We start from the raw sequence: 23,960 nt of genomic DNA, 5'->3' as shown, positions 1-23,960 counted from the left end.
GTTTGACACCCCCTTAACTAAGAATTATTGGTGCAGTTAATTAGAGGCAGGTCTAGTGCAATGGAATGCTAGAAGTCAGAAGAGGAAGAGTAATGGCTGAAATGATAAGAATTGTGATAAAAGTAAAAGGTGCCCATTGCCGGTGGCTCATTGTTCCATCTTAAGTGAGTCTGTATGCGCACCATACAGTAAAGCTTAATTCTTCTGTCTGTTCTGAGTCTCCGATTGCCTTCATTGGGGCTAAGGGTGCATAACATGACTGTGAACTGTATATTAACCATTAGCTACTGTTGTTTTAATTTTTGTAAGACAATTCTGAAGCTTAAGTTCATTTGATATCCATTTTGCTGGTATGCTTTAAACTAACCTACAAAGTAAATTGTATAATTTTGCTATTTTTTTCTAACTATAAGACCTCATTGCATATTTGCTTAACACTTAACTATTTTTGAGTCAAGATTTTAATATCACAAGATGCTACTTTTTGCTTCAAGCAACCAGCTTAATTCAAAGTACATGGAATTACAGTGGAGAGGGATTAAATATACAGTATATTACAAGATCCAGCTATTAAATAATATAATCCTATGATATTTGTTGCAGCATTAATATTACACCTTTTTATAATGTATAAAATCAGTTTTTATCACATTCATGCTGATTTTGTTGTTACAGTGTACAGCTCGTTTGCTGGGAGGATGACCCTGTCTATATGGGTTTGGACTTTTGAGGATGACCTCTTTTTATGATGCGTGTGTGTGTTTGGACTGAATTTGGGAAAATGCATACATTTTTTCAATTTTTTTTTATTGTTAATAGGGACATATATGTTTTTTTATATTGCTTCTTATGAAAAAATGCAAATTATGTATCTGTAAATATGAGTGATTGTTTTGTTTTCACTTTAATTATGACTTTACATATATTTTTAATTTACTTTTAAGGCTCAAATGTTTATCTTAGAAGAGAGCTGATTTGTTGGGGTGACAGTGTAAAACTGCGATATGGGAATTCGCCAAAAGACTGTCCTTACCTTTGGGATCACATGAGGAAGTACACAGAAATCACAGCAAAACATTTCTGTGGTGTGCGACTTGACAACTGTCACTCAACTCCTCTTCATGTAGCAGAGGTAGTGCATTCATTACCACATTTAACTTTTATTAGTAAATTACTTTGTAAGATCTTTCTTATAATATTATATTTATTTTAGAAATAAATTGTTTGGCATTCAAAGTTTGTAATGTGAAAAATTAAGTAAATGTTTGTTAATGTTTCATACTGTTTAAATTAGTCAACAAAATTTCTTCTTCAAAAGTACAGCTCAGAGAATTGATTTTAGTGTGGAATAATTTAAGCATTTATTTTGACAGTAAAAAGAAAATGTGATTATTTGTCTATTTTAAGTAAGACTATCATTCAGTAAATAATTGCAAGCCAAAACCTACACATAAACTAAGTATTCATTTACATTGATTAATATAAAAGTGCACATCAGATCTAAATATTATGGCCATTGAAAATATATGCTTTAAAATTATGGCCATTGAAAATATATGCTTTAAATCTGTAGATGTACAGTAACCAGGGGCCTCATGCATAACGCCATGCGAAGAATTCACACTATAACATGGCATACGGACAAAAGTGGAAATGTGCGTACGCACAATAAAATCCAGATGCAGAAATCTGTGCGAACGCTAGCTTTCATGTTCTTCCGCTACATAAATCCCAGTCAGTGTGAAAAGTAACGCACGTGCACGCGCCTGCTGTCCCACCCCATCTCCTGCCAGAATTACGCGTCTTTGAATATTCAAATCAATATAAATAGCCCTTAAGCTCAGCATTCTGTGAAAAGGCAATAGCAAAAGCGCAGGGGAAAAAGATGAATTTCAGCAAAAAGTACTATTTTTTGGTTTAAACAGTGGTATAAACAACAAAAGGAAGTTGATCAAGTGACGTAGAGTGTTGGAGAAACTCGAAAGCTCAAGTTCACAAAGTCACACAGTGCCTGAAATAAAAAAAGAAGTTGTCAGATATCAAAGTCGCTGTGAAAAGGCATGTTGTAGCCCACCGTCCGAGTGTCATATGAAAGATTATTAGTGTACAGAGAAAAAAAAATAGGCACACAGTGGGGAAAAAAAGCACGAAATGTCAACTTCAATCTCTAAATTTCCACTTTAATCAGGTAGTTTATTTTGTCATTAAAGTAGAACATTATAAACTTCATCTTAAAATTGTTTAATTTAATAGTTTCTCAAATCCCATTGTAACTAAAGTAGCACATTATTTGCTTTGTTTTGTATTTGATCTTCTATGTGTGTGAATCAGTACGCGCTTCTTATTTCGATGAAATAATTTATTGCAGAGGTGTCTTTCAAACGTACTAACCTCCAATTGCTGTCCTTCATTTTCTTTCTCCAAGTAACCAATCGTCACACAATCAGCTCTGTAATAGATGTTAAGCCATCTGTAAGCTTAGAACACCAATTTTTCAAAACTTTTAAGGAACATTGAAATATTTTCGTAGTACATGTTTAATTATTCCATCCATCTATCCTTCCCTTGTCACACAAGCCCCATCAAAAATACAGCACAAGGCAGGAACAATCTGTGAATGGAGCGTCAGCTCCTCGCTATCACTGCGGTACCGTGTTCTCCCATGTTTAATTATTAACAATATGGATTATTTCAATGAAGTTAAAGTTTTATCTGTATAATATAATAAACATATTTTGCTGCATTTCATCTTAAAAATGATATCGTCATTATATGTAAATACGCGCTTTATAAAGTGGCTCAGGTTGTACAATATTATAACTGTATCGCAAGTTTACAGTGAGGTAATTGTACTTTTAAGTACAGAGTGTTCTACAAGGAGCAATTGATGGACTGATTGAGTGTGTTTATAGTTCTTGGGATGAAACTGTTTCTGAACCGCGAGAAAAGGCTCTGAATTGTTGGAGCATTTCAACAGACAGCATGGCTGAGGCAGAGTGTGCTAGATGCTGTATACCGATAATTCCCTTTCTAGTCAGCTGCTGTAGAGCTGTGATTCCCCATTCAGATACAGTGATATAAATAATCTGAGTGGTGCAGTGAGAGTAATATGGAAAAAGATGATCCGCTGTGGCAACCCCTAGTGGGATCAGCTGAAAGAAGAAGAAAAAGGTGCAGTGAGAGTAACAACGCTAAAGCAACTATGTTATTTAGAATAGTTTGACCATTCTGTGGACCACAAAATTGTCACAGGTTAATTACAATCAGATATATTAAATTAATAAACAGTATGCAGTTAATTTCAGTGTACTGTATTTATAAAGCCACGTCAGGGATGTGGATCTAAAAAAGAAAGGGAAACCACACTGGAACAGTAGCACTGCTTTGACGTTGGGTTCCACCAGTTTGCAAAACCGAGCAGAGAACTTGCGTACCCCAAGGATTGAGCTGGCGTGAAAATGTGTGTGGCTTTACGGCAAGTTTAGGTTTTATACATTGCAATTTGAGTGTGGAAATGGGAGTACACAACATTTTTGTGCGTACGCACCATTTATACATGAGGCCCCAGGTGACTCCAGCTGTCAGAAGTTCTTTATCAGCTAATGTGCACAGTAAGTAGAAAGGACAGTAGTGTTTAACTATATTTTAAATTAACAATAATAAAACATTTGTGTATTTCTAATTTGGAAAACATTGTTTCTCATTTAATCATTAAAATCTTTCAGTTCCTTACTTTCATACTTTTGTATTTTTATATGTTTCAAATGCTGTCAATGAACTATCTCAATTAATTGCAATTGTTCACAGCAGTCATAAAATGTACAAGTATTAGCCATTTGCTTAACAAAGGCTTATCTACATTATATTTCTCCTCTCTTAAATAGGTGGTAAAAGTTTATACAAGTAAAATATAAATGTAGTTTAACTTTAAAATTAGTAATACATTTTTATTTTAATTATAATGACTTAAGTAGTAGAATTTCCAAACTGAATTGTGTTATGATCTATAGGAGATGCTGGCAGTGGCTAGGTCTGTCAGACCAAATCTCTATGTGATAGCTGAGCTCTTTACAGGCAGTGAGCTCATCGACAATGTCTTTGTCAATCGTCTTGGAATTACAAGTCTCATCAGAGGTACTAACTGCAGTTAAGCAGGAAAGAAGTTTGTAAAGGGTGTTGAAAGCATGACGCTAAATCTGTTTTCATTTTGTCTCTTATTCTTCTGCTTTTTCTTTCTCTATATATTTTTTTATATTTCTGAATGTTATTTCCCCTGACTAATTTCTTCACATTCATCCTGTATTCTAAAAATGTTTTGTATTATCCTTTTTCTGTCTATTTTTATTGTTTTGCATGGCTTCTCATTCTCTTGCATATTCTGCTTAGCTTGGCACCTTTTTGCTTTGCTTTTCTTTGTTTATACTGTATACTATGGCTTCGATGTTTAATTTACTGCCTGCAGTACATGCTGGACAGAGCCAGAGAGTTGCGGCCCAATTTGTATGTGGTGGCTGAGCTGTTCACAGGAAGCGAGGAGCTGGACAATATCTTTGTGACTAGACTTGGCATAAGTTCTCTCATACGAGGTAGGCTTGCAGACTTCTGTTCAACAAAGCTTTTAATTTATGTAAAAAGGTTTCTGTGGTAACATTACAGTTTTGAAACAATTTGTGTTTTTATTTAGTCATAAGTATTTTTATATGCTTCTTTTCTGAAATGTACTGCAATCTAAATATATTCATTAATTTTATTTAACCAATCATCAAACTTACATTTATCTTGATCTTTCCTTGTTATGATATTATACAATATTTGTTTTTCAGGTTCTGTCAAAGACCTATAAAATTCTAAGCTATATGAATGTTTTTAAAAAGAAATGTTAAAATGTCAAACACTTTGTATACCTCTCAGGGTGCAGACATAGCTTTCAGATTTTCTTTTATGCTATAGTCCATCAAAATAAGTTTAAGGTGATCTTTTAAAAATACTTTGTGATTTCCATTTTACTTTATGTGGCTGGACTTGTAGTAATCTACAACTGTTGTTTGATGTTGTGTTATACCCTCTAACCAAATCCCCAAAGCACTCTAAAATATAAGTATTTTTTTGTCTACTTGGATGGACCATGCTGGTGAACTAATAACTGCCTAATGTCGAATTTGTCTCATACAGCCCTGTGTGTTTTGGAAAGCTTCTGAAATGAAATAATATGAGTACTTAGTTTAAATATTAATGCCTTCATTTTTCAATGTTTTTATTTTTGATGATACTGGCTAATCTTGACCAGCTTTGTCTGTACCACATACTGTACTCCTCCATCTACTTTCTGAAATATGTATTTGGCAGTGACTGTAAATGTGATTCTTGATATGCAGGCTTCATTTTCAGAGCCCTTTTGTGCCTTTATTTGGGAATAAGATTAGATTGAATTTATTTGTGGCTGTACATCAAAGGTACTGTTGTTTAATTCTCCTAATTATTTTGCTTTATATCTTACCCCTGTCAAAGATTTTTCTAAAATGTAAAATAAGCTTTAATAGTATTAGGGAAGAGCCATGTCAGTGTTGATACCTGTTGAAGGCATTACAAGCTATAAAGCCAAAGCATTGTTATCTTTTACATTGTGGAAATAACAGGTACCTTTTCTGTTAATTGTATTTGTCATGTGTGAGTATTGTTTTTTTAATTTTTATAGCGTTTTGGCAAAGAGCTTTTGTGAAAGTTTATGTACATCTTCAGGATAGGACATTAGCAATTCTGGCAGAGCAAGATCAATATACTGTAATTCTTAAACTTAGATTTACACTAAAATTCTTAGGAGATCTATTTTGTTCCTGTCATCTGTTTCCATAATAAGAAAATCCAGGACTATTACCTCACATCAGAGAAACATATTTGCAGATTGTGTTGAGCACATTTACAGTCAGTTGTGTATAGAGGGAAGAGGGAAACCCAAATGTTGTTGCTGTTTAAATAACATTCTTGAGTAGTAGGTACACTTTAAACTCTATCCTGTGGAGACTTGCTGTTAGTGGAAGATCCTGCTTTGGTTGCCTCTAACTCTCCACTGGCTTTTTACGGGAAGAAAAATGGTTTGGTGCTACCCTCAGTATACATCTTTCACATCAGATTACATCTCTGTTGCTCGAAAACCCTTTTCTGTGTCCTCTGTTTTCTGTACATTTGTGATACAGACTCTTAATATATGAAAATATGTCACAAATTTGTCCTGGATTGGGATATGGGAACCATGCATGCCACTAGTGCAAACTGAATTCATGTGATGTTCATGGAAACTGCTTGTAGTGGTGTATATCTTATGGCATGGTACATTATTCTGTGGATAGTATCATTTTGAAGAAGGAGGTCTATGGCAAGTAAGGGATGTATTTAGTCAGTAATGATGCTTAAGTACACTGTGGAGTTCAGTTAGTGCTTACAGGCCTAATATGTACAGATAAAGCATTTTTCCCATCTTACACTACCTTCACCATCATTTGGCATTGACACGAGCCAGGTTGGATCAATAAATTCATGTTGTTCATACCAAATCGTGATCCCACCATCTGCATATCACTGCAGAAATCGAGATGTGCTAGATTAGGTAATATTTTTTTCCAAACTCTAATGTTGGTGATCATGTGCCCACTGACAGAAGTGGGGTCCCTGCTTCAAGGTATGACATATTATGCATTCAAATATGTTCCTTTACACATCATTATAGTAAATAACTCTAAAGTATTTGTAGTATTTGTGTCAGTTTGGGTGAGTCTGGTTATTTTTTTTCTGACCTCTGCTGTTAAAAAACTATTTTTGGTTACAGAACACTTACCACATTTTTTGTTTACTTCATCATTCAGTGCAACTTTTACAGAAAGTAGTATGTGAAAAGCCCCTGGATGACTTTCTGAGATTTTAAAACTAAATCTGTCATCTACAGTCAAAGTCAAGTGACTCAAGTGACAAGTTACAGATGATGTATGTTGCCTATTCAAATGTATGGCTGAACACCTTAAAACTCTTGACCACATCTGCATGATATATATTGCATATTCTAAGTTGCTGCCAAATGAGCAATGTCAGCATGCTGATGTCGGATTTTTCTGTTTTTTGCTGTTTTACAGCTACCTTGTAGAAATAGAGAGTCACAACCCATTTTCAAAAGTTGTATCTGTTATAGGTACTCTGAAAATAAAGACTCATTAATTTAAGCATGTTTCATGTTTTGTTTACACACAGTAACTCACATTAACTAAGTGAACAAAAATAAATATTACTGCACTAAATGGATAAGTGAACATCCATCTTTCAATTGCATTTGCAAGCATGTTCAGATATGACCAGTCACTGTAAAGGTTACAAAACAAAGTAATTTTCCCCTGTTAGTGATCAATTGTGTTGATTTTGATTAGTTTAGAATAAGATCTTTTGTTTCTACAAGATTGCACAGCTTGCAAATGTGCTTAAAAACTAAGAATCCGCTATGAGAGGAAAGGTAGACAGGTACAAGTCAAATCAGTATAAAAAGTGTTTCAAAGGCTTTGTGTGACATGTGAATCACATTTGAGACTATTGTTACCAAGTAGAAAGTATGTTGCATCACCCAGACCTTGCTGAGAGCAGGTTGCCCTACCAAAGTGGGTTATAAAGCAAAATAGAGACTACTCAGAGAGGGTACAAACAGGCCAACTGCATCGTTGAAGGAGCTATTTACCTTTATGGCAAAGTCAGATCATTGTATGCATGTGACAACAGTATCACAAACACCCCACAGATTTGGTCATTATAGTAGGATAAGAAAGGAAACATTCCTAAAAAAAAAAAAAGCTATATCAGGTTTTTGTTAGCTTTTACTGAAAGATCCTTTGACCAAGTGGCAAAGGTGGTATAGTCAAATACAAGCAAAATCCGACTCTTTGGCTGGCATAATTGTTTGTTGAGTGAAATCCCAGTACATTTATTTATTTATAAAACACTTTAAAAACAAAATCAATGCTGACCAAAGTGCAGTGGTGGCAGCTGCCTCTTGCGGTACTGATTCTGTTCAGCTGCCTCAAGATTACTTGTAAGGATAGGAGGGAAAATGGGTAGTGCAAAGTATAGGCACACTCTTGAAGAAAGGTTTGCAGCTGCAGATGGAAGATGGCTCATCCTTTAACATAATAATTACACAAAGCACATTGCCACAGCAAATAGGCAGTGACAGAGGAACAGGCAGTTGAATTTGTTTGAGTGGACTGGCCCCTTCCTAAATTCTGTTGAAAATCTTTTGAATGACTTCAAGAGGCCAGCCCATAATTGGTCACCAGGTATTATAATAAGGGTTGAACAATAAAGAAGTGGCAAGTATTTCCTACCTTTAGGTGTTAAAGTTGATTGAGATGTCTCCAAATAAACCCAAGGCTATAATTGAAGCTAAAGGTGCTTCCACTAATTTTTGATAAAGGGACTAAGAATTCCCCTGTTCAGCTTATTCTACTTTTAATTTAAAACTTTTACTTAGATTATACAAGGCAAATAAAACAATTTGAGCATTTACGGGAACAAAAAGCGAGCATTTTTACTTTCTTGTATATATCTTTTATAGAGAAAGTATAGGAATCGTGACAAATTTGACCTCAAGATTTTGATGACTCCTGATGTTTTAGACCTTCCTGAATCTGAAAATACCATTTTTTCTGTGTAAACATGATAACTCACAAACACTTTTGTACACCTGCTTTATATCAAAAATAAAGAATCTTATCAACTTTTGGGCCACTTCCAGCAACCAGATATGGTACTTTAACTGAATACTTTCATGAATTTTCAAGTAAACTATGGTTATAATTACAAACAGATGATTTTAAATTTTGTATAGACATTGATAATGATAAAAAGCAAACATAGGAAATCTGAGAATAATTACTCAACTGGAATTAGTATTTTATTTAAACAACCATCCAATTTTTTTTTATCTTGGAACTATAAATGTGTACACGATATTAAAAAGTATATTCAATATAATGCGTATTCTTTCAATAACTGTTATTAATTTTATTTTAATTTATACGTCATCAGTTTAACAATAACATGTAAACATTGAACATGCCATGTAAATATAAATATGTAATGGGTACAATAAGCTGCTATGTTCCTGTCCTGTTCCTGGTATTGCATTTAATTTTACGTTATATCATTATCATAATTAAATGTAGCTAAATGCAGTTTTATCTATAGCAATTTATTGCAACAAATATTATATGATTCTAACACTTTTTCAATATTTTCAGGCTAATCTTTTTAGTTTGCATGCGATCTAAGTATTGCATATGTAACCATGAAAAAATTCCACCACCACTGTTTTCCACCTCCCTAAGTGCAAAAATATAATTTTAATATAAAGTTTGATTATAAATAGAGATAAGTGATTGTGTATCGATATCATCAGTTGGTTATGGTGAGAAACAAAGACATATGATATTTGAGAAATATTGTGCAACTGGAAGTGGTTCTGATGACAGTTTCCCTCAGCATACAAGAAAGCCAAGGGAAGCACACTCCATATTTTTCATAGCAGTTTACTATTAGGCAAAAAGCAATACTGTACAGGATTTCTGTTCATTGCAGACTACTGAGCCATGTTAAAGTAGCTAGTCTGTCTAATGCTTTTTGGAAGACGCACACTCTAATCAAATCCAAATCATATTATGTGATGTCATCTACTGTTAAATTCTACTCCATACTTCTAACATTTTTATACTGTATTGAGGAATTGTTCTATTCTGTGTATTGTACTGTATTGGGGGTCAAATTCTACTCCGTACTACTAAAATGTTTATTTTTATACTGTATTGAGGAATTGTTCTGTTCTGTGTATTGTACTGTATTTTATTGACCCCCTTCTTTTTGATACCCACTGCATGCCCAACCTACCTGGAAAGGGGTGTCTTTCTGAACTGCCTTTCCCAAGGTTTCTTCCATTTTTTCCCTAAAAGGGTTTTTTTGGGAGTTTTTTCTTGTCTTCTTAGAGAGTCAAGGCTGGGGGGCTGTCAAGAGGCAGGGCCTGCTAAAGCCCATTTCGGCACTCCTTGTGTGATTTTGGGCTATACAAAAAATAAATAAATATTTATTGTAAATTGTATTCCAAAGAAGCAACACTACACAAAAGTTTTTGTTTTTTTCCTGCAGTTGTTCCTTTCTTCGTCAGTTTTATCAAATCACTGATTCAGAAATAGGTCGGAATAGAACATTACAGTATATATTGAAACTTCTGTAACAACAACAGAATACCTTAACAAGGATGTTCAAATGCACCCCGCATATTCTACTGTTTCCATTAATTTATGTTTCTCAAAAAGTTAGGTATCATTTTAGTGTTCATGTATAAAATAATGAACCTAAATGCTTAAGAGTCCGTTAATTAATATAGTCAGGCCTAGGTTAGTGAAAAATTTGATATAGTGAAAATGCAACTCATGGACATGGGTATGACTGTGTATATATTTTCTATGATGAAATGAGAGAACTTTCTTATTTAAAATTGGAGTTGTCTCCTTCTTAAATGATTTTTCCAACTCCTCCTCCATTTTTAACTCCTAATTTATGCTTGATTTTGCATTTAACATGCTGCTTATGTTTAGAAATTTTTAACTACTAACAATTCACTTGTTTTGCCACAGTTGGTGACAATTAATATTGACTGCGTTTGAGTTTTATTATTTAAAATCATAGGAAATTGTGGATTGTTTTGTATAGCATTTGGTTAAATGTGATGTGTTGTGGTTAAATATGCTCATATTCCAGAATCTAATACAAGTGAAAAATATTGACAACATAATACTTTTGTATGTGATTTAGAGGCTATGAGTGCATTTAACAGCCACGAGGAGGGAAGACTGGTGTATAGATATGGAGGTGAGCCAGTTGGCTCATTTGTGCAACCAAACCTAAGACCTTTAGTACCTGGCATTGCACATGCTCTGTTTATGGATGTAACTCATGACAACGAATGTCCTATTCAGGTAGGATTTTTTCCCTTGATGTTTTAGTTAACTGTATTGAATTACTGTTATCTTTGAACTGCTTGTAAATAAATGCATTCCTACTGTAGTATAATGCAAAATAATAGTACTGCATGCTGCATATGATTTAGAGACTTATGATTTGCATCCATTACTGTGATGCTGTTTGTTTTTTTTCCCCTACATAAGCTACGTTCTGTGTATGATTCTCTGCCAAGTTCAGCAATTGTCTCTATGGCTTGCTGTGCAACTGGAAGCACCAGAGGTTATGACGAACTTGTTCCTCATCAGGTAAGTGCTAGTAATTTTATATAGCTGCATGAAGCATGTTACCTACAAGTGCCCCACCGCTAGCGAGGACACGTACTTTAAAATACAGTTCAGGTTGCTGTTTGTACATAAATGTAATTATTTGCCTGTCAGCGGGCGGGACTTCCGCCCGCGCCAAAGGCGTGTAAATACTTACCATGTTCATAATATATGCATACACACTTCCACCAATCACTGGAGGGAGGCCACAGAAAAAGTGAATTCAGAAATAGGCACGGGCGCCGCCTGGCGGTGGCCAATTGCCCTGTAACCCATGTTTTGAAATTTGCATTTTGGGAAATGGAGAATTTCTCTTTTTACTTTAAAATACAGTTCAGGTTGCTGTTTGTACATAAATGTAATTATTTGAAGCAATGAAGATTTGTGCATGATTATTTTTGTTACTAATAGGCAAATTATGCTTGTCCATAATTGTCATGATAGAAGAGAATTTTGAACCAGTTAATAAAATCCCCCAAAAGTTATGTAATTTTAATTTCAGCTTTCAGTAGCATCATAAAGTTCCTTGAAAAAATGTATAAAATATTGGAGAAAAACTTTCAACCTTTAGCGTTACTGTCATCAAAATGAAGGTGTTGCTGAATATTATGTTGAAGAATGACCTCAGCATTAGCTTCCTAATCTAGGGTGGGACTCTTGGCCTAGCAGACTAAAATGCATTTATAGAACTGAACCAAAAAGCCAGTAAAATCTGCCGAAGATGGAGATATGGTTACACTGGAATTAACCTTTCAAATTGTGTATGCTGTATCAATACTACATAAACTTAACTTTTTATTATCGCTACATAAACTTGAAAATATTTATTGTTTTTTGTCCTTTTTTGATTACTATTAGAAAAAAAATAATTCAAAATACATTTTATTTTATCACACTGTTCCAATGAAAAATAAGATTTTACTATTTGCTAATTTGGAAGTACATTAACAACTTTCTAAGATGTGACTCAATTTCTATCATTTATGATCACTTGCTAATTTCAAAAATTCAGTTATCATATTATATATACCTGGAAGTCACAGCAGAGATGAAATAAAACATTTTAGGGAAATTTAAATGTTTAAAACCACATTAGTAGTTCATGATGGTAATTCATAAGTCATATTTCTATCTAAGAGTTAAAATCCAACCATTCATTATCAAACACTCTTAATACAGTTCAGGTTCACAAGATCCAGAGCCTATCCTAGCAGCACTGGATGTAAATCCAGTTGAGGCTGAACTCGCATTTAGAGTCCGTTTGAATGATATGATATTTCATAAAAGTGAAATAAAAGGATTGAGTTTTAAGAAATATCTATGAATTATCCATGAACTTAATATACCATTAATGAACATCTTTTATAAGTGAAGTATTATGCAATAAGTTGCATTGGGAGCATGTTTTTCCAACAAGCACTGGAATTTTGCTGACAGAAGAAAGTCATTATTATTACCTTTTTCAGTTGATGGTGCATGATTGCTAGCGCTAATAAAAAAAAACTTCTTTGTGATTCCTTGTAGCACTTCATGTTCCATCTTTCTGTCTTTCTGCTGCTAACATATATGATGTCCATAAGACATCTGTGCAGATAACATTTGAGGATATGTTTTTAAAAACAAATATTTTTTTTTATCGTGAAACTTTCACAGCATTCTGTGCTGTATTAGAATCTAGTTTGATTTTTCAGTTGTTCCTATTGACATTTAGAAAGCAATGTCCTCTATCTGCAGTGGGCTATGAAGAGAGTTTTTTTGTCAAACTAATTTTAAACCTTATCTTGTAATTGTGTGCTTGCACAGCACTCCATAGTGTATCAGTTACAGGAATTATATGAGAAACTGAATGAGGTAGGTTAGTCTGGAGTCCTGATAAACAGAAGCTCATAATGTTAGTATTTTAAAGTCAGAATGTAGATGATGGTAGAATGAGAACCCTGACGTTATAGTGTATCAGCCAATATTCTGGTCATTTAATTGAATGAATGAATGAATGAAATTGCAACCCCAACTCCTGTGTAGTAATAGTCATTCTATTGGGCTCCACATTTGGATCACAGTGCATGTTCACCATCACAACCAACTCCTCAAGTCAAAGTACCTTCCTAAAGGCATGCCAATAACAATCCAAGTGCCACTTATTGTTAATCAATTAGTTTTCAGTCATACTTCTTAAATAGTCTTATATTTGCTGGACTTGATAAGTACCCTTTGTATTGACATATCATAAGGGATTGAAGTAAAAGCAAATTACGCCTCAGAAGGCACCAGTCTTTCCTCATACAATACAGAAAGTGTTAAACTTTGAAATAACAATGTCTAATTCATGATTTTTTTAATCCATCTTGATCCACTCAAGTCACATAACTTCCCAGTACTGTGTCTGCTTCTTTGTCTTACATCATAGGCTTAATTTTTAGTACTTGGTTACAGCAACATTGTTGCAACAACAGGTCAGCACTTAAGGCCAGAATTCACTAAGAAGATTATGCAAACAGTCACTGGAGACTTTATAGACTTTCTTCACAAAACAATAAAAACAAATCCCAGAAAATGCAGAGGTTTCTCTAAAATGGTTAAAGAACATAGAGAGATTATAGTAGATTGTTCAGATTTAAAAATGAGCAATGAGAATATGTTAAAAACCAAGTGTTCTCGTAATACATTATTTTAATGTGCTGGAATTGTTTTCTTAAAATGTCTTTCCCTACATCATGTCTTTCGACTAATTAGAACCCACTGTGTATGTTGTGTTACATAGGATTGGCTCATTTGAATATTTAAATGAACCCACACTTTGATTATATTTGCATTTGATTAAAGTGCTTGTTGAAATTTTGTATAGTATGTCATCCACCACAAAAAAGTTTCAGAAAGAGAAGTTGTCTGAAATCAGCACTATGTACACATCCATCTAGCATGTGTTATTGTCCTGTGTTATTTGTTAATGGCTTCTCCACATAGAAGGGTTGATGTCAGTCTTACCACCACCACAGAAAAACTCATTGAAAGCTCTTTAACTATGATATACTTTTTACTGATAGTTAATATTTTGTATATTATGCCAGCTGTAATTTTTGACCTTATTAACATCTGCATTTCCATAAGAGTTATTGCTAATATGTATGCAGGTAGTGTGTTATATTTATGAAATCTTATTCTGTGCGGTTAGCTTTGCAATATACAACATCAAACTACTAACGCAAGTCAGGTGAGGGTGAGTGAAGATGAAGAAATGAAGAAAGTTTGACTTAGAACATTAGATCACAAAATTAAAATTATGGTTTAATATGAACTTTTAAGACAAAGTAAAATATTTGCAAGATCAACCTATTGTAAAAGATAATATATATTGTTTATTTTAATTTTTTCATTATTAATTTGAGAAAAAAATATTTGTTGAAAGAAATTTTCTTCTCTGTCTGATATAGATATCTGTGGTGAAGGAAGAGCGATTCTATGCTAAGTGGAATTCAAAGGCAGATCCTTCATCACTGGGTGAGGTAAACTCAAAAAGTGGAGTAATTTCTGGGAAGCTGGCATTAAACAGACTGCATCAAGAACTTGCAGTTCGAGGTTTCATTCAGGTACTGTCAAAAGCTTCCATTTTCCTTAAAAATCTTGATCTCCATAATGAAGCAGAGCATTCTGTCAAAATATATTATTTTCTTCTTCTTCTTAACAATATCAATATTAATAATATTGATGCTTTTTATTATTACTTTTTAATTGTGTCCAATAATATGTGTGGAGTATATTTTTCATCTACTGTAATTCTGTAGCTTCAAATTGCCTTGAAAGAAAACAAAATTAAAAAATAACGTAAAGATGAAGTTACTTTTTGGTTGAGAGAAGTTTTACAAAAGATAATTCAGTAAAAGCATTTAGAATCAGTTATAATGGGTTATTTAATCAATACAATTGGCCGGGTAAAATTTCAGAATTTGAGCTACAGGGATTTTTCCTACATTATCTGAATGTGTTTACTGAAAAATATGTTTTCCGTCTGTGAGGCATAACATTGATGTAAAAAGTGAAAAACAAACTCATGTAATTCAATTTGTTTACATAGTAAATATTCTATGTATGTAAATTGTCAATCAGGACAGTTAATCAGGAATATTTTATAAAATACAATTTGATTAATAAAATATGAATTGCTGAAAGAAAAGATAAAAGTGAAGTTGCATACTATAAAATCAAACATTAAGTCAAGTTCCAATTAATATGTATCATGTTTATTTTTTTTAGGTTTATGTAGATCAGGTTGATGAGGATATTGTAGCAGTGACACGGCATTGCCCCAGCACGCACCAGTCAGTTGTAGCTGTGTCTCGTACTGCTTTTAGGAACCCTAAAACTTCATTTTTCAGTGACAGTGTGCCTCCCATGTGTATCCCAGGTAATTTTTGGTAGCTCCTTTTCAGTAAAATACTAATAGATAAATCCTTCAGTTTTTTTATCTCTTAAGTGTAACATTTCCATTTTTATTCAACAGGATTAAGATTAAATTAACAAGTCGCCATTTATTTTAGACTTGGTCTTTCCTTGAATAGGTAAAATTGAAGAAGTTGTATTGGAAGCAAGAACTATAGAGAGAGAAGTTGGACCATATGTTAAAGATGAGAAAAGCATCAATGGTCTACCTGATTATACAGTGGAGATAACTGAGCATATCCAGGTAACTAGTTGTTCTGCTTTATTTTCACAGTGGTGTATACAAATTTGGGTCTGATAATTTTTAAAATCAACACCATTAATATAATCATTAAAAATTCTTGAATTTAGATGCAATACAAGAATGACAAAATGCAAATAAATCAAACAACAACCCACCTCTATATGCACTCTTTTCTCTGTGGGGAGCCTGATAAATTAGAACTTCTTGCAAACAACTATATTATAATTAAAAGAACCAAAAGAGAGCTATAAATGTAAACCATGATTTTTAACAGTTGCTATTTGTTCCAGTTATCCACATTTAAGAAAAACTTCCCATTGTTGTGCATTGAACCACATAAAGATTTCTACACAAGACCCAGAATCCATCTATCCATAAGGTTAACTCTACTCCCCAATTTTTTTTTTTTACCAACAAATGATTAAAACATTTCTTCAGGTCTGGCCTGTCTGAAACATTAATGAGGGAATTATCTTTAGATCTGAAAATCATGCATCCATTTACTGAAATAAATTTATTTGTCAGGATTCATAGCCTGAAATCGGAGCCATTGCTGTCACATGGACGTCTGGTCACCCTAGTAAATTATAATGTCAGTGAAATAGTCTATCATTATAAACTGCAAATAGTGAAGCTGTGAGATTAGTTTAGTGTAAGGTAAATACTTCATTCATATCTAGATGACCTGATATTTTCTGTGCTTGCATTTTATGCTTTTATGGTTAAGAAGATCATTTAACTTTCCTGTTATTACTTAAAGCACACAGAGGGCTGAGGTGCTGATGCACTGCTTCTCTTCTGTTTGCATTCAATCCACTGGGAAGACTTCATAAAGCAAAAACAACTTGCTGATATGTAGGTTTCCCTGTGCACTCCTGTTTTCACTTGCTGATAAAAGATTGTTGCCCTGCGTGCGTGCAAGCAGACAGTGACAGCTATTTCACAACTGGGCATGCAGTCTGCTGGTGTTTCATTAACTTGTATTGGGGATCTGTTTGCCATCAGTAGCTGCTATAGGAGGTGAAAAAGAGGAAAATATGCAAAATATAGAAGTTGGTGTAACTGCTCTCAAGGTAAAATTGAAACAGTAAACTGCTTTGTAATTGAAGTCACATGGAACCTTTCTTTGCTGTAACATAGACAAACTCACAAATTCTCCAGTGCTTTTCAGTGGTAGATTTTGAAATTTTAAAACTGTCTTGACAAATTTCCTTGAAGAGTAAGTGGACTGCATTTTAGCAAAATAAATTCACTGGGAACTGAGTTCTTTTATACAGACAAATTAACACAGACAGATGTGGGCTACCGGGCTATTGCAGTAGGTCCCTTTCACATTATATGCAAAGGCACCTAAAAATGCATCGGCTAAAAAAAACCTCTGTGCAGCTTTACATCAGCTATGATAGGTTCAACTCATTTACTACTCACAAAAAAAAATAACTTGTATTTTACGCACATCAACTTTGTGAACTTGGGAGTTTTTTTAACATATTTGTATGCTTTTGATTTTGGTGCATCTTAATGAGGTGTAATTTAACAGGGAAGCAGTGTACAAAGAATGACACCATGGATTTTCCTCAATCTGTTTTCTGTGATTTAGCCTTACAGCTAATTTCTTTTGGGATGGTGCATTTTTGATAAATATCATTTCTGTACTTGTATAAAGTATTTTATGGAGGTAGATTATCTTTTTTGATATGAAAATCATAACCTTAAAGCACTTGTTTTCTTTGTGGGTGTTTTTGGATTTTACCTAAATTTATACTACATGAGCGGCACGGTGGAGCAGAGCGTAGCGCTGCTGTCTCGCAGTTAAGAGACGTGGGTTTGCTTCCCAGGTCCTCCCTGCGTGGAGTTTGTATGTTCTCCCTGTTTCAACGTGGGTTTCCTCCCACAGTCCAAAGACATGCAGGTTAGGTGCATTGGCAATTCTAAATTGTCCCTAATGTGTGCCTGGTGTGTGTGCACGCCCTGCGGTGGGCTGGCGCCCTGCCTGGGGTTTGTTTCCTGCCTTGCACCCTGTGTTGGCTGGAAATTGGCTCCAGCAGACCCCCTTTGACCCTGTAGTTAGGATATAGTGGGTTGGATAATGGATGAATTATACTACGCTGTTTTTTTTGCCCACTGTAATAAACTACTTTAAATGTTGTGCAGCCTTGTAATAAATGGTGTTTACATTTTACTACAAAACTGCCATCTGCATTAACTCTTTTTTAGCGATTGTGGGAGTAGGTGAACATGAATGAAAGGCACCTCTATTAGTGTTTATTAATCCGTAATTATTACTATGGTAAGCAGTGGCGGTTTGTAATGCTGGGACAACCCAAATATTTTTAAAACTTCGTAATTTAATTAGGTAATGAAAATTATCATGAAATAAATTTGATTATTTACACAATGTGCCTGGTGTCAGCTGATGTCAACATCCATTAAAAATTGGTTCCAACTTGTACTTCTTTAATTTCTGTGTGAATACCTATATTTCCAGAGTGAAGGGCGTGGGCCAAATGAGAGTGTGTGTAAGTCCTTGATCTTTTGGCAAGCAGGTAACCTGAGGCTGCCCTTTATTTGTTTGCTTTCAGATTTTTCCAGGGACGCAGCTCTCTATGCTCTGAACACTCCTACATTTACTGTATGGGCAGTGAATTAGGTTTTTTTAATGTAAGACAATTGTCGACACATTATTTCGATTTCATGTCAGTGGTTCACAGTTAACACTGGTCATTAACATAACTACAGATGAGCAAGTGCGACTTTATGGTGATGGCAACTTCAAGTAAAACTTGAGAAATCAAAGAAAATTTGTTTATTTCTTTAATGAAATATCCCTTCATAAGTCATTCACTTGAAGAAAAAAAGAACATAAAGGAGTTTGGACCAGACTGACCTGATGTAAGAATTCAGCAGCAGGCGAGAGACCGAGGACAAGCTTATACATGGACTTTTTCTGCTCTGGTTAGGACAAACAGACTTGGCTAACTGAATGTGGTGTAAATAATGCCTTTTGTTTGCTTTCCCTGTTTGCTCTTTCATAGTGCCTAAGTGTTGCGGACAGTGACAGGGGTACAAGATCTAAAACATCTTTCTGAAAAATGCAACCAGCATAAAAGTAGCCGTAGTTATCTAGGGCAATGTGTTTTTCGATCAGTGTGATGTGAGAGCTACCTACTGTAGGTTTACTTTGGTAATAATAGTGTAGTGCATTTGGGGTTGAACCTGAGAGGGACAAGCCCTGCAGGAGGTTGAGACTTCTCTGAGGAGGGCAGGTCTACCTGGAGAAGCTGGCATTAAAGCAGCTCTGTGATTGCTAGTGGTCACTAGTGAGCCTCACAGCACAGGTGGATAGTGGGCATATAAGTTGCCTCTGAGGCATAGAGGGGTGGGTAAAAGTGTGAAGCAGCTTGAAGATGCCACTTAAGTGCTCAAAAAGTGCTATGTCTGCGAATGCTTATCTTGGATTTACTTTTTAACTGGCTTCTCCAGTACTCCAGTACAGGGGGTCCTTGGGTTATAACGTCTCAACATACAACGTTTCGAGTTTACAACGCTCACTCCCATAAAAACTTTAAAAAATTGAGATGTGAGAAGGAATAAAGGTAAGGATTTTTTTACACTCATTTTTTCTGTTACTACAGTACAGTATATTTATGTTCTTTTCCTTTATCTGTGGCTTAGTTGTGTTTTTATGTTCTAGATTATGATTTTGCAAATGTGTTAGGATAGGTAAGTGACTTAGGCTGTTGTAGGAACGGAACTCTGTCGTAACCCGAGGACCCCCTGTATGTGTTTGTGGTTAGTAAGATAGTGCTGTGCCTTGGGATGATTTTGGGTACAAAATGTGTGCCACTACAGAAAAAAAAATAGGGAAACCCTGATATAGGCACATTTTTGGCAGGCTTAGTGGAATGACTCAGTTTAATCAGAAACTAACTGAGAAATTTTCAGTCTTGAAGGAAAGGAGTGCAAAATGTATGTTCAGAATAATATAGGCATCCTGACCGTAAGGACAGAATAAGATTTAGGTTGGACGTGTCCTGGAGTTGTAGTACAAGATAGGTTGGCGGGTAAGTTATGTTTTAAGATGAGGATCTTACCATGTGAATTTGTGTCCAGGTCAGGTAAGCCTGGCAAATGACTGGGTAGACTGGCAGTAAGTGTAGAATAAAATTAGGGTGAGAATGACGGTGTGTGTGGTAAATGATAACCTGGAATGCAAGACTTGAGAAATATCAGAGGACTAGTGATTGCATTATGTGAATTTATGGACTACAGTGGAAATGGTAAAGAACTTGGCACTCGGTTAGCAGAGCCAGAATAAGATTTGGATTGAAGTAATGCTGTGGATGTGTTATAGGACTGAGAAAAGTGCACATTTTTGGAAGATTGCAGCGATGGGGGTGTGGACATTATGGTGTGGGTTTTGGCAGATTGGGGAACTGGGCAAGTTTGCAGAGGATTGGACAATTTAGAGACAGGTGTAGTATAAAATGTGTGTGGCAAGTGCACCTGTTCCTTTCCACACCTATAGGGCAAGTTATGTGAAGAATAATGGGACTGTGGATATCACAGACTGAAGTTTTGGAGTACATTAGAAATGGGAAAGCTGGCATCAGATTGGGCAGCATGGTGAAAAAGATATAATGCATTTTAGCATGGATTTGTCCTATGGGTCTGGCACTGGACAGGCCAAGATGTGCTTTGGCACTATGATGAGAATCACAAGAGCATGTGGAGTGACTAGATAAATAAGTATGAAAGGCATTACATAATAGGCAGACGTGGAAGACACAAAGTAATGGATAAGCGTTGCTTCAGTTCGTCCCCCCAAAAACTGCACCTGTTCCAAATTTTTTTTCACCATCCACCACTGATTGTATAGTAATAAAAAATCCCTTTTATGGGTAGTGGAAAGACAGGGATTAATGTGGCAAAGCTACTGTATTTACATTTTCCCTCCTATGCTGTGATTTAAATTAATCCTCAAATGTTAATTTCTAATGATACAGTGGTGTGAAAAACTATTTGCCCCCTTCCTGATTTCTTATTCTTTTGCATGTTTGTCACATAAAATGTTTCTGATCATCAAACATATTTAACCATTAGTCAAATATAACACAAGTAAACACAAAATGCAGTTTTTAAATGATGTTTTTTATTATTTACGGAGAAAAAAAAATCCAAACCTACATGGCCCTGTGTGAAAAAGTAATTGCCCCCTGAACCTAATAACTGGTTGGGCCACCCTTAGCAGCAATAACTGCAATCAAGCGTTTGCGATAACTTGCAATGAGTCTTTTACAGCGCTCTGGTGGAATTTTTGCCCACACATCTTTGCAGAATTGTTGTAATTCAGCTTTATTTGAGGGTTTTCTAGCATGAACCGCCTTTTTAAGGTCATGCCATAGCATCTCAATTGGATTCAGGTCAGGACTTTGACTAGGCCACTCCAAAGTCTTCATTTTGGTTTTTTTTTCAGCCATTCAGAGGTGGATTTGCTGGTGTGTTTTGGGTCATTGTCCTGTGGCAGCACCCAAGATCGATTCCATTTGTGGATAATGGCTCTCACTGTGGTTCGCTGGAGTCCCAAAGCTTTAGAAATGGCTTTATAAACTTTACCAGACTGATAGATCTCAATTACTTCTGTTCTCATTTGTTCCTGAATTTCTTTGGATCTTGGCATGATGTCTAGCTTTTGAGGTGCTTTTGGTCTACTTCTCTGTGTCAGGCAGCTCCTATTGAAGTGATTTCTTGATTGAAACAGGTGTGGCAGTAATCAGGCCTGGGGGTGGCTACGGAAATTGAACTCAGGTGTGATACACCACAGTTAGGTTATTTTTTAACAATGGGGCAATTACTTTTTCACACAGGGCCATGTAGGTTTGGATTTTTTTTCTCCCTAAATAATAAAAACCATCATTTAAAAACTGCATTTTGTGTTTACTTGTGTTATATTTGACTAATGGTTAAATATGTTTGATGATCAGAAACATTTTGTGTGACAAACATGCAAAAGAATAAGAAATCAGGAGGGGGCAAATAGTTTTTCACACCACTGTACATATGAAATTTTCTTTAGTGTAATGAGCTAGTCTTTGAGTTTTCATGTGTTCCCTGAAATTAAATGAAATTTTAGTTTCATTTTTAAAATATGAAGAATATGTATTTTTAATAAATGCAAATATTTTATGTTTATTTCTATATTTATATTAATTTAGTAATATTTTAAGGTATTAACATTTCCTTATCCTCTTTACTGCTGTTACAGCTTAAGGACAGTAAGATTGTTAAGCAAGCTGAAGTAACCTCAAAAGGAAGACATGAGTTTGTACAGGAAATTGAATTTCGAAAACTGACTCCAGGAAGCACTATTGCCTTCAGGTAAATAATCATAATTGTCAATGTCAAATTTATTTATATAGCACATTTAAAACAAGATAGGAATGCTGTGGCCAAAGTGCTTTACTATAATAGAATAAAAGAAAAACATACAATTAACATGAATAACATAAATAGAAATAAAATAAATGAACATAAAATAAATAGAATCACAATGAGGTAACCCATTAGCATTACTGAAGGTCACAGAATGCAAGTGAACAGAAATGAGTCTTTAATCTTGTTTTGAACAGTTCAATTGTAGATGACTCCTTTATGTAATGAGGTAAAGAGTTCCACAGACGAGGAGCAGCAGCTGCAAAATCCCTGTCCCCCTTAGTTTTACACTTGGTACGAGGGACAACAAGAGACAACTGACCAGAAGATCTAAGCACTGTAGATGGTAGGCGTAAAACACACAATTTGGATAAATAGGCAGGAGCAAGCCCATGTAAAGATTTAAAAACTAGCAACAAGATTTTAAAATCAATTTGAAAACTGACAGGCAGCCAGTGTAAAGAAGCTAATATTGGAGAAACAGAATCAGACTATTTGTGAAATCCATGTTTCTCAACTGATACAATTAGGGATACAAGTAACATTAGATAGTACAGAAGGAGCATGCCATTACACTGAGTGGTATTCTGTTCTGTTTGTATAATCCAGCTACTTATGAATAATGAACAGAAGGGCTGGGAATTCTTAGGGCCAGAGTAATACAACATTGTTCCAATACTTGAGTCATGATACACTAAGATTTTTTTTTAAGAACTTTAATATATTTACTATTGTGATTCAGTTATAATTTAATATTGTGATTCAGTTATTCAGATATTATTTATAATTTGTTTTACTAAAGTTAAAGTTGAAATCCTATCCCTATAAGCAAACATTTTGTCACTCCTCTTTTACACCGAATAATAACTCTTGAAAGAAGGCATACCACTTGAATATTTTGTTATTGTGTAAATGTATTTTAAGCATTTCAACAATCTCCATTGTAAGACTGAGAATATTCAGTTAAGGCGCAAACATACTAGTAGTTCATCTATGTTTATCTCTCAGAGAGAACTTGTGAAATAAGCCTTTGTGCTTACAGTAGTGCCATTAACCAGTACATTATACTGATTAAACAGTGCAGCAGCAGTATAAATTAAGATAGAATCAGAAAATGTATTTTACGTGTAATAGCCAATTTTGTAATCAGGAGTGTGAAATTAAATAAACAAAGGCTAGGATTTGAGACAAAATCCAAGTTTAAAAAATGTAGTTAAAGAGTCAGTGACCAGAAAATTTCATGTAGCCGAAGACAAAATGCCAGACATAAAGCAGAGTCAAAGAACAGAAGAGAATTCATAACCAGAGAGACCTTTACACAATAATAATGCAAGGTTTTATTTAGATATGTTTTATGCATAACCTTAGACATCCACAAAGTATATTATGCTGGACTTTATACAGTCTTACCAATTAGGTCAACATGTCACACACACCTAGTTGTCATGCCTAGCAACTTGCATTGTAAAATCAATGGCAGCATCCATAATAAAAACAAAAAGAAGCTACAATAAGACATATTTCAAAAATAATGT

The 23,960-nt window shown here is 34.7% G+C and overlaps 1 protein-coding gene across 4 annotated transcripts in view; it reads left to right on the top strand.

The window, feature by feature from the left end:
* The window catches only part of agla (amylo-alpha-1, 6-glucosidase, 4-alpha-glucanotransferase a), a 99,419-nt gene that overhangs the window by 33,412 nt on the left and 42,047 nt on the right, over positions 1-23,960 (top strand). For 3 of the 4 annotated variants that reach the window (XM_039735885.1, XM_039735888.1, XM_039735887.1), the window contains exons 12-19: positions 945-1,132; positions 4,463-4,586; positions 10,840-11,003; positions 11,193-11,294; positions 14,744-14,899; positions 15,564-15,714; positions 15,869-15,993; positions 22,259-22,371. In XM_039735885.1, coding sequence (XP_039591819.1) covers positions 945-1,132; positions 4,463-4,586; positions 10,840-11,003; positions 11,193-11,294; positions 14,744-14,899; positions 15,564-15,714; positions 15,869-15,993; positions 22,259-22,371 — 1,123 coding nt within the window. Of the gene's footprint in view, positions 1-944; positions 1,133-4,010; positions 4,135-4,462; positions 4,587-10,839; positions 11,004-11,192; positions 11,295-14,743; positions 14,900-15,563; positions 15,715-15,868; positions 15,994-22,258; positions 22,372-23,960 lie in introns of all 4 variants that reach the window. The other variant, XM_039735886.1, reaches the window with a different exon arrangement.

Source organism: Polypterus senegalus, chromosome 14, assembly GCF_016835505.1.
Source record: "Polypterus senegalus isolate Bchr_013 chromosome 14, ASM1683550v1, whole genome shotgun sequence".
NCBI classification, from domain to species: domain Eukaryota; kingdom Metazoa; phylum Chordata; class Cladistia; order Polypteriformes; family Polypteridae; genus Polypterus; species Polypterus senegalus.
This window is presented reverse-complemented; position numbering and strand designations above follow the sequence as displayed.